The sequence below is a fragment of the Monodon monoceros genome, unplaced genomic scaffold (assembly GCF_005190385.1).
Source record: "Monodon monoceros isolate NGI ecotype Baffin Bay Population unplaced genomic scaffold, NGI_Narwhal_1 Super_Scaffold_21, whole genome shotgun sequence".
Taxonomy (NCBI): domain Eukaryota; kingdom Metazoa; phylum Chordata; class Mammalia; order Artiodactyla; family Monodontidae; genus Monodon; species Monodon monoceros.
In genome coordinates this window covers 140390578-140406484 of record NW_021703778.1, presented here as the reverse complement: position 1 = coordinate 140406484, position 15907 = coordinate 140390578, and the positions used below count along the sequence as shown (strand labels likewise).

The 15907-nt window shown below is 45.7% G+C and overlaps 1 protein-coding gene across 3 annotated transcripts in view; it reads left to right on the top strand.

Moving 5' to 3' along the window:
- ZFYVE26 (zinc finger FYVE-type containing 26) overlaps positions 1-14904 on the top strand; it is a 69261-nt gene extending 54357 nt beyond the window's left edge. For 2 of the 3 annotated variants that reach the window (XM_029237673.1, XM_029237672.1), the window contains exons 38-42: positions 93-234; positions 525-584; positions 1686-1868; positions 2969-3013; positions 5876-6271. In XM_029237673.1, coding sequence (XP_029093506.1) covers positions 93-234; positions 525-584; positions 1686-1868; positions 2969-3013; positions 5876-6079 — 634 coding nt within the window. In that variant the 3' untranslated portion in view covers positions 6080-6271. Of the gene's footprint in view, positions 1-92; positions 235-524; positions 585-1685; positions 1869-2968; positions 3014-5875; positions 6272-14168 lie in introns of those variants that run through there. The other variant, XM_029237674.1, reaches the window with a different exon arrangement.
- The last annotated feature ends 1003 nt before the right edge of the window (positions 14905-15907 follow it).

Below are 15907 nucleotides of genomic sequence, written 5' to 3'. Positions count from 1 at the left end.
ATTGCCATCCTATTATGATTTCTCAGTCCCCTGGCCCTGGTTACTCCTGAGGCCCCTCCTGAGGCCTGACTGTGCATCTCCTGTCACCGCAGGCACATGAACACGCTTCAGCTGCAGGTGGAAGTGACCAGGTTCTTACATCGCTGCGAAAGTGCTGGGGCCGCTCAGACCACCCCCTTGCCTCTGCCAACCCTGTTTGGAAACAACCACATGAAAATGGATGTTGCCTGCAAGGTATGCACGATGTGTCAGAGGCACTCTTTCAGAGTGCCTATCACACTTGTAATCGTCTAGTTATCATTATTTCAGTCATCCTTTTGATGGCTGCCTCCCCGATGGAATGAGAGCCCCGGAAGGCTGGAGACCGAGTCCGTTTTGATTACTCTTGTATCGCTAGTGCCTGCACTCAGTAGAGTCTCCACAAATATTTGTTGAATAAATGAATGAATGAGGGCCTCGTTCTTGACTGAGGGGCTGCTCCAGTAATTCTTGCTTCTTTAAGCACGTTTCCCTCTCATTTTCAGGTCATGCTAGGAGGGAAAAATGTAGAAGATGGTTTTGGAATTGCATTCCGTGTTCTGCAGGTATGACTCAGATTACTCAGGATTATACCGAGGGCGATCAGCACATGACCACAGTTCTGTGATCATTCTTCAGAAAATTTTTATACCAAGGAAAGCAGATTTACACGTACATCAAGGATGAAATCAACAAGAGGGCTGTTACAGAACTGGGTCAAATTCAAGACCGTAGGCCACTTTGCCAAAAGCCAAGCAACCAATGACGAGTTCATCAAAAGCTATCAAATAACTACCCGAAACGAGTTCGGGTAGGAGAGTTCCACATAGCTGTCCTCATTGCGGGGGAGCGTGGCTGGAGGAGGTGGCAGAGGGGCTGCGGTGCAGGGGTCCTATTCAGGGGGAGGGGCCGCTGGCAGCAAGAGCTGCCCCTCCATCCTTCTGCCCAGGAGCCGGCTCGAGGCATACATTTTCTGCTGCTTGTGATACGAGGACATGGGTACAGCTGTGGCACTGGAGCAGAGGATGGAGCAGGGCGCCAAAACCATGAAAAGCCAGACCACTCCCCACCACACAGTGACACGCAGGCACGCTGAGGCCCATCACCCTCCAGGCAGACACGGTCTTCACGCAGTGTGCATCTAAAGGATCAAAGACAACAAACCATCTGACAGATTTCTTTCTTCCCACCCATTTTCCCTGTTGGGCAAAGACCCCAAGGCAACAACATGTTTATCTGGTAGTTTCTAGCACATCAGTCTTTTGGTGAATTGGCCTGTTTCCTAACACCAAGACATCTCTTAACAGAGCACCAAGTGTCCAGGGCAGCCAGTATCAGCCCCTGACATCCATTTTCCAAGAGAAAGGTGACTCGTTAGAGAATGAACTGGTCTTGGGCATTTGATTAGAATATTTTCAGAAAGTGACACGGCAGCAAGTGAGATGTACCAGTGTAGATATCAAAGTTACGATTTTTATGGATGCTTCCTAAATGTCTGCCGAGCTCCAAGAGAAGAACTTTTTGCTGATTGCTTGTTTATGTATGTTCTCTATTGGGACTACAGTCTTGTCTACCCCAAGCCCAGTGGGAGCTCTGTAAATGTCACCTCCCTTCCCGCCATTGGTGTCCCTGCCTCCCTACACCCATCACCCCATGTTCTGTTCTAGGACTTCCAGCTGGACGCTGCCGCAACCTACTGCAAAGCCGCCCGGCAGTTGGTGGAGAGGGAGAAGTACAGTGAGATCCGACAGCTGCTCAAATGTGTCAGCGAGTCAGGCATGGCGGCCAAAAGTGACGGGGACACGATCCTCCTCAACTGCTTGGAAGCATTCAAGAGAATTCCACCCCAGGTGCGCTCACCCCCAGACCTCTCAGCTCCTCTGCCTATTTCAGTGTCTTCACATCCCCCTCTTTATTTTTCTCTTCCCTATACTTACTGTACCTGAAACTCTACAAGATCCCTCTGTCTTTCTGACCCCTCTGTAATGATGGCCTCACTAGTCAACCCTTCGCTGGAAAGAAAATTCATGGTGATAATCACTGTATCCAGAGGCCGTCCCTCAGCATCCCATTGTCTGATGCTGTTGGCACCAGGAAGTGTCTGCGGACGGACAGAGTTGAGTTTCTCCCTGTGATTGTAGAGGAGGTCATCGTGGGCCTGCAGGTGGCCTTTGAAGCACGTCGCCTGCAAAACTGTCCCCCGATGGCTTCCTAGTGGGGTGAACAAAGCCACATCCTTTCTTTTTTTTTTTTTATAAATTTATTTTATTTTTGGCTGCGTTGGGTCTTCGTTGCTGCACGTGGGCTTTTCTCTGGTTGTGGCGAGCGGGGGCTACTCTTTGCAGGGCGCAGGCTTCTCATTGCAGTGGCTTCTCTTGTTGCGGAGCACAGGCTCTAGGTGTGCGGGCTTCAGTAGTTATGGCTCGCAGGCTCTAGAGCACAGGCTCAATAGTTGTGGCGCACAGGCTTAGTTGCTCCGCGGCATGTGGGATCTTCCCAGACCAGGGCTTGAACCTGTGTTCCCTGCATTGGTAGGCAGATTCTTAACCACTGCGCCACCAGGGAAGCCCCACATCCTCTCTTGAAGGCCAAGGACAGGCCTCGTTTGCTGTTGCTTCTCAGGTTCCCAAGCTTAGTGTTATCGTTAGCTTTCCTCTGTTGCTCTTATAGCAGGAGTTGAGTTTGGTTTTTGTGGGTTTTTTGGCCGTGCCACGTGGCTTGTGGGATCTTAGTTCCCTGACCAGCTATTGAACCCGGGCCCTCAGCAGTGAAAGCATGGGGTCTTAACCTTTGGACCGCCTGGGAATTCCCAGGTGATGAGTTTGTAGAGAAGGTTCAGGCAGGCATCCCCACCCTGAGTCAGAATGGCTTGGCTGAGGCTGGGTTGGGCCCTGGCTGCCACGCTGCGGACCCCTTCATCTCGTGACTACTGTGTCTCTGTTCTGAACAGGAGCTGGAGGGCCTGATCCAGGCGATGCACAGTGACGACAGCAAGGTGAGCGGAACTGTCTCCACACCCAGTAGCGCTCGGGCACAGCACTTTGGACTTGCCTTTTCACCTTTATCCTTTCCTCGCTACCATTCAACCTGTATCTCAGCCTCTTTGTTATCAGAGGTGGGACTGAGACCCAGATAGGGGCGTAGAAGGGAGGGCATAGGTGGGGAACATGAGAAACCTGACCACATGAGCCTTTGCCCTCCCATTTTTTTATACCCAAGACACACATGTCCTAGGCTTCTCTCAACTCTCCATTTCCTATGGAGGTTTTCTCTCAGAGCCCTAGGAAACCCTCACTTTCATCTTCAGACGGACTCACTGCATGAGGTTCTCAGAGTGAGCAGGCCTCTCTTCATCCTGGAGGAGCAAGTGTACCCTCTACAGTAAGGAGAAAACTCAGCCAACCCTTTGACCAACGATGCCTGTTGGTGCCTCAGTCTGCAGAACAGGCCTTGCCCCTGGGGCCTGCAAGCTCTTCCTATTGAGTGGGAGGGAAATCGGTGAACCTTTGGGAAGGGTGCCAGCGGCTCCTGTTTGTGGCTTCACCGTGGGAGGAAGGCCCACAGGCCAAGAGAGGCAGGAGAAAGCCAAGCCAGCCTGCCCTGGCCACTAGCAGTGGAATGATCTGGCAGCTGAGTCCCTTGTGAAGAAAACTAATGTTAGGCAAACAGCTTCTCACGCAACCACATTGCTGCTCCCCACGGCGGTATTGCTAATCCCTGGACTGAATTTGCAGGGCATTTTTCATTTGAGGTTAGGGAGAAGCTGTTCTTAACATTTCTTCACTTAATTCTGCAACATCCTGATGACATCCTGTGGAAAGGGTAGAATTCTGGCATCCTGAAATGTGGAAAATTACTTTTCTAGAATCAAAATGAGAACCCGACAGCCAGGCCAGACACCCAGGTTTCTTGATTCTCCGGCTATGGTTCTTTTCCAAGCCTTCAGTGATCCTCCTGTTCTGTAGGACAGAGACTTTGTGCCTGGGAAAGATGGACGCTGAAAGCTATACCGTCGTTATTACTTTTTCAGGTTTTTTCTGGCAGCAGCTGTTCTAACACACTTACGTGATCTCAGGTCACAGGATCTTGCCAAAAACAGCTTCGTTCAGTTTCTATTCCAGACTTTCTGGAAAAATGCCCTCCTCCTCTAGGTAGGAATTTTGCCTGGCAACTTGTGATATTCTGTTTAATGTACACTGGTACCAAGCAGAGCTGAGGGCCCGGGTGAAGCGAATGTCCTAGGGCAACAGGTAGATAACCATACTGCAGGACTTGATCACTTCAGAGAGCTCAGACATGTCAGAACATGTCTTCTAGCTGTAGGCGATTATCTGTAATTGAGCTTAGGAAAGGAGGACTTTAGTGACCAAGGTAAAAAAAGAAGATGGAGCATTGAAACATCAAGAGAGAAGAGTCCGCTCCAACCACCAGAAGGACTGTCACGGCAGAAAGGCAGCTGCTAGCGGGAGCTCTGAGGCAACTCACCTGGGCCTTGCTGTTCGCTGGCCTGGAACCCTGGCTAACCAGGGAGGTGCTGGTGAGGTCGTGGCCAGGGAAGGCCGGGGCTCTCGTCTCCACCCAGCTGGGCATTCCTGAGCTGGAGGGTGTCCTGAATGAAGGAAACTGAGCTGCCTCTGTGCCAAACTGCAAGTCAGATCAACCTGGGGTCACGCCTTATTTAGAGTTTTTCTAATTGTGTGCGTTTTCTTCCCAAAATTTCCTGTTAAAAGATTTTTTTTTTTTTTTTGCGGTACGCGGGCCTCTCACTGTTGTGGCCTCTCCTGTTGCGGAGCACAGGCTCCGGACGCACAGGCTCAGCGGCCATGGCTCACGGGCACAGCCACTCCGCTGCATGTGGGGTCTTCCCTGACCGGGGTACGAACCCGTGTCCCCCGCATCGACAGGTGGACTCTCAACCACTGCGCCACCAGGGAAGCCCTGTTAAAAGATTTTTAATTCAGCAGGTCAGAAACAGAAAATAGAGAAAGGGGCTCTGTGTGCCCATTGTAGGGGGCAGGTATGATGGCTTATTCATTCACTCATTCACTTCATGCATTTTCATTGAACACCTGCATGCCAGACCCTGTGCTAGGCACCAGGAATGGTTAGAAAAAGGAGACACTATTCCTGCCATCCTGGCCAAGGAGGCAGTCATCAATCAAATCAGCCAAATGACTACAAAACCACAGTCTGTCGGCAGTGAGGCCAGGAGGAGGCTGGAGAGCCCAGGGGAGTGAGGAGGGCCTTGGAGGGAGTGCTTAGAGGCCAGACTCTGCCTGCCTACCTTCTTCTTTTTGAAATTCTTAGCTTATTTGTAATAACTTTTTACACTATAAAATAACAGTGTAATATTTAAAGAGTGGCTGTAATGTAATAAAAGGCAAGAACCCAATTATTTTTTTTTCCTAATAACCTCTAATCTGTTTTGACAGAGTATCTTTTTTTTTAATTTATTTATTTAATTTATTTTTGGCTTTGTTGGTTCTTCGTTTCTGTGCAAGGGCTTTCTCTAGTTGCGGCGAGCGGGGGCCACTCTTCATCGCGGTGCGCGGGCCCCTCACCGTCGTGGCCTCTCTTGTTGCGGAGCACAGGCTCCAGATGCGCAGGCTCAGTAGTTGTGGCTCACGGGCCCAGTTGCTCCATGGCATGTGGGATCTTCCCATACCAGGGCTCGAACCCGTGTTCCCCTGCATTGGCAGGCAGATTCTCAACCACTGCACCACCAGGGAAGCCCAAGAACCCAATTATTGATTGGTAGGTGAGAAGTGGTATCTCATCTGCTTGAGCTCTCTGTGTGCCTGTTAGTGACTTGTCAGTGACGGTTTCCTTCCCGCTGTTTCTTACACCCAACTGGCAGGTTCAGGCCTACCTGACGTGTTGCAAGTTGCGTTCTGCCTACTTGATCGCCGTGAAGCAAGAACACTCACGGGCCGCGGTCCTCGTCCAGCAGGTGCAGCAGGCCGCCAAGAGCAGTGGGGACGCAGTAGTGCAAGACATCTGCTCCCAGTGGCTTCTGACAAGCCACAGCCGGGGTGCCCACGGCTCGGGCTCCAGGAAGTGACCCTGGACTACGGGGCCTGACAACTGTGGGAGGGGAGTGATGGGCATGCTTCCAGCTCTTTCCTCCTGTGGGACGGGACTTCCCTGGCTCCACCCCAGGTGGGAAAGAGCTGGAATTGGACCTGACTTGCCATCCTGGGCAAAGACAGGACCTTTCACACAAGTGCCATGTTTCTGTAAAACTGTGGAGTCTGTGTTTGTCTGGAGATGGCCAGTTCTTTCTACCTCAGAGTGAGTGTGTGTGTGTGCACGCTCTTTGCGCTCATGTTTACGCCCAAGCATTTCTGAACAAATGAAACTCTCCCCCCACTGCAAAGAGGCACTTTACTTTAGACTTCTGCCTGTCTGAAAACCTTCCCCGCGTTTTTGGTTCTTAACCCGGGTTCATCCTCTTTGTACACAGTTCCCTCTGTGTGGAGACGTTCCAGTAGCTCCTCGTGACTGGAAGGGTTTTAACAGAGAATTATAGAGCAGCATCAAAAGGATTTCCTCTTCTTCCCTCCTTCCCGTCCCCAAATTCAGAGATGGCTTTAGGGCTGTTGCTTCCTGTGGTATAAAACCATTCTGAGTGTCTCTCCTCTCACAAGCGCAAGAGTTACCATGAATCTTTGGAAGGTGGTCTGAACAGAAAGGTCCTCAGGTGCTGGCATCTGAAAGCTGTGGCTACCTGTACACGTGATGGGGTCTGGAGCCCTACACATGGGCAGGAGGGGTGCCATCACGTTTATCCACAGGGAGAGAAAAGGGAACCTCTCCAATCCAAACAGGATTGCAGGAGGGTTGTTTACAAGCAAAGAACTGGCTTTTGTCAATATCCCTGCTGCAAAGTGAGAGAAAGTAGCTTCCTCTTTGAGAGTCTGGGGAGAGAAACAGTAGCCCAGACCCTGGAACTGAATGGCTGGACTTTGCCTGTTTGAGTTACAGTCCTATATGTGCCCCTTAAGTTGGTTAGGAAATCACTTCCTCTTCCCTCCTGCTTCTCTTCAGTCTCTTCGGAACAGAAGGATGGACACGCAGAGATCCAAGGTCATTGAGAAGGCAGTGCACTTCTTTGTCTTAACAAAGGGAGTCACGGGTTCACTTTGAAGTTGGACCAGCGGACAAGAATTAAACAAGGGGGGCTTCCCTGGTGGCTCAGTGGTTAAGAATCCACCTGCCAATGTAGGGAACACAGGTTCGAGCCCTGGTCCGGGAAGATCCCACATGCCACTGAGCAGCTAAGCCCGTGTGCCACAACTACTGAACCTGCACGCCTAGAGCCCGTGCTCTGCAACAAGAGAAGCCACTGCAATGAGAAGCCCGTGCACCGCGACGAAGAGTAGCCCCCGCTCACCACAACTAGAGAAAACCTGTGCACAGCAACAAAGACCCAACTCAGCCATAAATAAATAAATTTATTTTTTATAAAGAAGAATTAAACAAGGGGATGGTGAAATAGGTCATGTCCAGTTGGGCAACTAGGTGAAGTGCTCCTTTAATAAGCATTGGCCTGTCTTCCCACCAGAGACGTGACAGCGTTTTGGAAAAGGTCTGCCATAGTCCATGACTTGGATTTGCAAATGAGGGGTGTGAGGAAAGCTCCGCAGCTGCGAGCCTCCCACCAGCCAGAGCTCAGCCTGTTGATCTCACGTTTGCTGCTGAGAGAAACGGGAGCTAGAAGCCAAAGTCACTATCTCTGGCACTTAGAAACCCTGTGGATTTCCCTCTGAACCAGGTTTTTTTAATAGTAAAATAAACAACTGTAAGAGCATCTGTCAGATTCAAAGTTTTGGTCCTCTTAGAGAGGGGAGAGACTGAAAAGAAAATACTAGACCCCTTTATGGGAAAGTGACAAGTGGCTTTGAGTCATAAAATGCATCTGTCTCCCAGAAAACATCATTTCCTGGCATCTGCTTGCCCTTCTGAGTCTGCCCTTTTTGCACTGAACATAAGCACTTTATATAAATAGGTTGCAAATCTTACAGCCCTTAATTTGGGATGTTAAGACCAGATTTTCCTGACTCTCAATTAGTTGAACTATAAAATAGGCAGCCATTGACTAGACTGATGTAAGATGAGGCTAAGGGCTTTTGGGCATCAGGCTGTGGTCTCCAGCAAAAAACAAAATAACAAACTAATGGACACGTCAAAGGGTTGAATGTTTTATTATAAGCAAGTCTTAATAAAGTGTCTGTCCTACAAGTTCTTGGCTTCATGGCTCCTTTGTGCTGTCTTGCTCTTATCCTTCCCTTCCTTCATGCCTTGTGTTCTGTGTGGAGAGAAAAGGTGGGTGGGAAACATGAGATGGCCTTCAACTCCTGAACTTCTCTAAATGATTCCCATCATAACTCAGGACTGTGGTTAGGATTTATCTCAAGATTCCTAATATGTTAAAAACTATTAGTGTACTCTCTGCCACCAGGAAACTGTCTTGCCTCATTCAGAGTGGTGGGTGGAGGTAGGTTATACATTCATCAGGTATAGAAGGCAAATGAAAAGTCCCTCCCATCCCTGTCCCTTTAGCCCAGTCCCCTCCCAGAGGCCACCAGGGTGACCTGTTTCTAACGTATAGTTCCAGAACTATTTTATGCATAAAGAAGCAGTAACGCCTAAAGTATTTCGTGGTGAAGATACACCATAATTATTTAACCAGTCTCTGTTGATGGGCATTTTAGGTTGTTGCCATCTTTGCCACAACAGATTATGCTGCAGGGAATCATCTTGTCTCGAATACCCTGGGTCAGAGGATATGTGCATTTGGTAAATATTGTCGGTTGCCTTCCAAAGAGGTCATGACAATTCACTCTCCCACCAGCACTGTAGGACAAGTGCCTGCTTTCCCACAGTTATCAAACTTTGTATATCTTTGCCAGGCTGAGAATGAAAAATGGAACTCTGAAGTTTTTTTCAAGCTGTTAATTCTGCGTATCTTTTTAATAGCAACCAAACTGTGACTCTTTGAAACCAGGTGTAGGGTCTTTGGGGAAAGTAGAACTCAAGTTGGGCTTAGATAGTTTTCTTGCCACCCTCTGACAGCACACATGTGCAGTATGATACTTGAACCATGGACAGTAACATTGCTGCCATTATCACCTTTCCCTAGAAACATGATCTCATCCAATTTCTCATTTAAAAAAATTAACAAAGCTTCAAAAACAGGGCTTCCCTGGTGGCGCAGTGGTTGAGAGTCCGCCTGCCGATGCAGGGGACACGGGTTGGTGCCCCGGTCCGGGAAGATCCCACATGCCGCGGAGCGACTAGGCCCGTGAGCCATGGCCGCTGAGCCTGCGCATCCGGAGCCTGTGCTCCGCAACGGGAGAGGCCGCAGCGGTGAGAGGCCCGTGTACAGAAAAAAAAAAAAAAAAAATTCAAAAACAAACACAACAAACAAAAAGTAATGATGAAGGTAGACTGAAAAGCACCTGTTTGGGATCTGGCACAAAGATGCGTCACAACAAAGGAAATTGGAACACCCAACCTAACCCTAGGATAGAGGACGCTGACTATGTTTAGAAACCTGAGACATTCCAAATTTACCGGATATCTTTGGCTGGAGCTTAAGTGAAGTAGATCAAATGCTGTCAGACTTTTCATGCTCAAGCAACCAAATGTCAATAGTCACAGTTACCCTGAGGGAAATGGCCTGTTCTTGGTCATCATCTTCTCTTCTACAGTAATGATGTTGACTAACCCATCCTTGAAACCTCCGATTCTACAACAAATTTATTCAACATCTGGTTTACTGAAGGGCTTCTTTGGTGGAGCGCTTTCCTGCTCGCTGTTTCTTCACATTCTTATTTCTGCTTGGAACTCTTTAACCACCTCCACTACCCCAACCCTCCAGTCTCCTGTTGTTAAAACCCTTTCATCAAGCCCCTTTCAAGTACCTTTTCTACAAATTATTTGCTGCTCTGGCTATACTTCCTCTTCGTCCCACTGAAGGGCTAAAATTCTTCAAGGTCTTATCCATTCTCTCTTGACACTCTTATACTCTCCCATACAATCCCATAGCTTCAGCAATCATCTTGATTGGCTGAGTTCCAAGTCAAATTTCTCCCCCTTAATGTTTTTCCACAGCAGATCCACCTTTTGATTGCTTTCTGGAAATCACCCAGATGGCTGACCTGCCTGCCTCTAAAAATAGTAGCATGTTCAAAATGGAACACATCCTATTCCACCCACAAACCTAATCTTCCTGTGTCAGTGAATATTAGTATCAATCAATTAATGTTATTATTACTATTGTGCATGCTTCCTGGGTTAGAAACCTCAGGGGTTCTCTGTATTGAATTTCTGTTCCCTTCTCGATCAACAAACATTCAAGTACCTACCATGCATATATCCAGTTGAAAGCCAAATCCTTTCATCCTGTTTTCCCAGTTGGAAGACACTGGCCCTTCCACTGCATCCCCTTACTTCAGGTCCTTGTCACTTTCTCCCCTGACTGTTGTAGAAGCCTCTTTTCACCTCAAACACCTATGCAAAAGTTGGTTCTCCTACCAACTCCATATTAACAAACAATACTTCTAGAAGAATAAACAACTGTATCATCTTCAGGCGTGGGAAGTCTTTCTAAGCAGATACAAACCCAAGGATCCTTGAAACATTTAATTGTCATTATTGTGGTTAAAATGCCCATAACAACAACAACAACAAAATTACCATTTTAACTATTTTTAAGTGTACAGTTCAGTGGCATTAAATACATTCACATTTTTGTGCAGCCATCACCACTGTCCCTCTCCAGAACTTTTTCATCTTCCCAAACTGAAATTCTGTACCCATTAAGCACTAACTCTCTATCCGTCCCCCCACTGTCCCCAGCCCCTGGTAACCACCGTAATGCATTTGACCTGTGTCATATATGTTGCAAACATGTTTTTCTAGGTTTTGATGGTCCTTTTATTTTTGTTACAGTGTATTTTATTTATTTATTTATTTTTAATAATTAATTTTTTTGGCTGCATTGGGTCTTCGTTGCTGCGCATGGGCTTTCTCTAGTTGCAGCGAGCAGGGGCTACTCTTCGTTGTGGTGCGTGGGCTTCTCACTGCAGTGACTTTTCTTGTGGAGCACGGGCTCTAGGCGCACGGGCTTCAGTAGTTGTGGCCTGAAGGCTCTAGAGCTCAAGCTCGGTAGTTGTGGTGCGTGGGCGTAGTTGCTCCGCGGCATGTGGGATCTTCCCAGACCAGGGCTGGAACCTGTGTCCCCTTCGTTGGCAGGTGGATTCTTAACCACTGTGCCACCAGGGAAGCCCTGTTACAGTGTATTTTTAAAACTCATGAGCAATGCATTTGATTACATAAAAATTGTCTTTTCATTATGCTAAGTGAAATAAGCCAGATACAAAAGGACAAATAATAAATAATATATGATTCCATAAGGCACCTACATCAATTCTATCAGTACTTCAGGGCCCTTTTCAAATGGCACTTCTGCTGAGAACATTTTTGTTTTCTGGTTCCCCTCTTCCTTCTCTGCTCCCGCCCCGTGGATGTGGACTCTTACTCCTTTAACCTTTCTGTGTCTCTTAAAACTCCCCTATTCTGCCTTCCTGACAGTCATTTTTTTACTTGTCCTTTTGTTCCCTCATAGACCATAAGCTCCTCAAAGGCAAGGATTATCTCTTGCTCACCTTTGAGTTCACCCACAATTACTTGCACATTATTTACTAGTAAATAAAGATTTTTGAATTAAACTGTAAAGAATATAGCATGTCCTGAACCAGAAATAGTTGAGAAAGTGAAACATTTTTTAAGTTATCTGTTCAAGAGTCTTTTTCCAGACTGTAAGCTGGTCAAATGACTATAAGTTCAAATGCCTTATTTATATCCCCAGGACTGAGCCTGGCACATGATGGGCTGTCAGTAAACTTTAGCTGAATTTTTTAATTGGATTGAACTAATGGAAACAGTTCATTTAAGGAAACGACCAGTATAGAAGTCATTTCCTTAGAGAGAAAAACATTCTTTGCTTGTAGGGAAAATGGGCAAGATTGAACATATTTAAGGAAAAGCTGAGAAGATTCTTTTCATTTCTATGTTGATATTTTAAGAACCTTTGAGCTGAGGGAAAAAATCCAATATAGTAGTTACTCCAATTTAATGGAAATAGGAACTCAATGAATAGAAATTTGACTCCCACTATCTTTTTAAAAGTAAATTATTGAACTGTTCCTAAGTCACCTGCATCAGACAGCACCTACAAAGAACTATGTACTTTTTAGAGCTAGAAGTGATCATAGAAGACATTGACTACATCCCCTATTTTATTTTTTGTTCACTTATTTATTCAACAAATATTACGGTTATATTGTGAGCTGTATGCTGGAGTTTACAGAGTCATAGAAGATGCCCGGTCACTTGCTATTGTCTCATATATTAAATATTGAGAGGATGTCCAGGGTGTAAATGAGAGCTCATGGGAGGAGTACTGAATACAGACTGGAGGGAGGCCAATGAAGGCTTCCCAGCAGACATGATGCTCAGGATACAAGTAGCGGGAGAAAGGGGTCCAGAGACAACAGAGTATCTAACTGAGAGAAATCAAAGAAATCGCATCAGGCTGGAGCCTGGTCAGCGTGCTGTGACCAGGTTATGTGGGGTCTCGTAAGCTTGTTAAGGAGTTTGGGATTTAACCCATTGGATAATAGAAGGACACCAAAATGTTCTAAGCAAGAGAGTGACGTGACGTGACAAATTTTAAGGTCACTTTGGCTGCAGAATGGAGCACAGGTTAGTCAGGGGGAAAAGTAGAAGCAGAGATGTTACCAAGTTTGGGTAGTAGTTGAGGCTTCCTGTAGCCCTCAAAATAAAGTCCAAATTCAGACTTCCTTGGCAGTCCAGTGGTTAAGACTTCAAGCTCCCAACACAGGGGGCGTGGGTTCCATCCCTGGTCGGGGAAGATCCTGCATGCCGTGTGGTGCGGCCAAAAATATATAATAATAATAAAGTCCAAATTCTCACCAGGGCTCATAAGGCCCCTCCTTACTGGATCCCTACCTACCTCTCATTTCTCACCTTCCAACCCCCAACTCCCTTCTTTCAGCTTCTCAGATGTGATATATGCTTTGCCCCCTCTGAGCCTGCTGCCTGGACCACTTTTTACCTTCTCTTCACCTAGTGAAAAAGTCTTGTTAAGCGTATGCTACTTGTTTTAGGACGTCTTCTTAGATCTCTTCCCTCCATCCCAGACTAGCATGGGCATTTCTGCCACGTGTCCTTGTAGTGAGGGACGAAACAGAATCTCTCTGGCTCACTTCCTACCGCCCATGCTTGCAACAATCCTGGCACAAAGTGTGTGTCTTGTTTTAATAAATGAATGATCTAATGGTGGCGTGAGGGTATCTACAATTTAAGGGGCAAGTAGAGGAAGAAGAACCTGCAAAGAAGTCCCAGAAGGAGGAGGAGAACCAGAAGAATGCAGGTCACAGAAGCCAAGGGAGCAAGTGTGGATCTCTAGGTTCCATATGGCTCTACTTGTAAACCACCCACAAAGAGCCAAGGAGGGCAACAAATAGAAACATGAACTTCATCTTTGATGAAAGAAGGAGACAAATGTTAAGAGAAATTCTCAACATGAAGATTAAACAATCTTCATGGATGGAGTGACACCTCTTCCACTGTGGAAAGAGGCAAGGAAGAAAATATGAGTGGGATATAGACAAGTTTGCTGGTTTTGTAGCAGAAAGTTGAGGAGTTAAGACTGATGGCTTCCCAGTTCTCCATGAAATCAGAGGAGAAACCAGCTGTTAATAGTTCAGGGGAGCTGTTGGGTGGAGTGGCTTGAGAATATGGAGAGGACGTGAACCTCTCCATATTGTAACCTAAGAGGCATTTTCACTATGAAGTTTTTGAAGCTTACTTGGGCCCCTGTGCGTTAAGGGAGTTGCTGGAAGTTGTATTCTAGGTGGGGGCGGGGGGAAGCCAGGTTGCTTTCTGAAGGCATTTTTATGCAAGCATTGCTGTCAAATTACCTAAAGAGGTCTCAGAAGATCTTAAATTCCCACGGCTCTAATTACCTTTGGTTGGGGGTGGTGGGTTTCTTCATTCTAAATCAATGTCCAATTTTGTACCTAACTTTGTAACTGTAATTGTGTATTATTCTTTTAAAGATGATCCCATGAATTGTATAAGCTTCCTTGGATCCATCCTTGACTGTGGAAGAACAGGTGATCAGGCAGCACTGAAAGCCCAGTTGACACTGAGGACCAGTGATTGATAGTGTCTCCAGTCTGCCAGGTTGAGTGATTTTCTCCAGCAGCACTCTTGGCGTGTAGAAATCAGAGAGTTGGATTCTTCTAGCCTTTGCTAGATGGGATGATAATGGCACAGGGAATTGACAAGAGAGAAAGCTGGGGGAGCAGAAGGTTGTGGTTGGAGTGGGATGTTGGAAGTTAAGATATCTGAGAAGCAGCAAGCTCATGTGATGACAAAGTGCCCAGGTGTGGTCCTTGTCATGGGAATGGGAGATGAAGAGGGGTGGAGGAAAAGGTCAGTGTTGAGGAGATCAGGGAACTGAGTCTGAGTGGACGTGCAGGACACTTTCAAATACTAGTGCTAGAGAATAGTAAATATATTTAAGAATATGTGGAGATCTCTTTTACTTAGGCTCTGGTGCTCAGTTCTGACATAATACAACCTGATACCCTGGACATCGGCTCCCATGACTGACATTGTTTAAGCCCCAGGGGAACACACCTTGACTGCATCCAAATGCTCTCAAGGTGTGTAGATTGTGCTGCTGCTTCTGAGTGCAGGCAGAATTTGAAGAGAGGAAGCAGTTGGGGAAAAGACAATTAACTTGTCAAATTCTTTCTCAGCATGATCGTAATGGAGACTTGCATTAAAATGAGCATCATTTTCACGTAGTAGTGCTGAGTGTCTATTTTCTTGTCTCTCCATATTTCAATATGTATGCATTTGCAACACGTATAATGGAGGCTACAAAATAATTAATTTATATTACTTTTAAATTGATAGACATGTAGGTATAGAGGAAACACGCATGAAGTATGATATCCATTGTTTACATTGGCGGTTAAAGGGACATTGAACACTAGAATCATGAATAGTTTTATTTTTATAAAAATTCATAGAGATAATTAAATTTTTTAAAACTAAAAAAATTAGTTTATTTAAATAATTTTGATTTAAAATGTTGATATTCATCTCTATAATGTTTTCTATTTTGCCTTTTAATTTTGATAGATAATTTAAATATTTTAGAAGAAAAATAAATACATTAAAAATTTTTTTTTATTTCTTTAATTTACATTTTTATGAAAATATATTTAAATTGCATATACTTTGAATACAAGTACATTTTGTATTTTTTTAATCCTTTAGTTAAATAACTACTGCCATTACAACACAAAATATTGGGTGATTAAAACCACGTAATCAGTGATTTTATTGAGCTGAAAGCCATGTGAAGCAGAGCTACCTTCCCACTCCGCTCCCTCCATTGGACTATGACAAGAGCAAGAAATAAACTTTTTTGCATTAAGCCACTAAAATGTAGCATTGTTTGTTACAGCAGTTGATCTACCTTCTATCAGAACAAGTTGTACAACATGTTTTCTGATCTTCTCAGCTGATTGTTTTGGCTAAGAGATATCATATATCCATATGTAGAAAAAATAGATTGTACATATAGATTAAAATTTGGATGAATACCTGTGAATGAATAGCAGAGCTATTAAGACTCTGTACTAGGATGTTAGATCAGTTATCACTGTGGATACTGAAATTAATGAAAGATGACAGATCTTTGGAGTGGAGAAAAATATAATGAAACAGATAAGGAAATTGAAGGTGATGAAAGTAGGAAAGGAAGACATCTGCCTTGGAT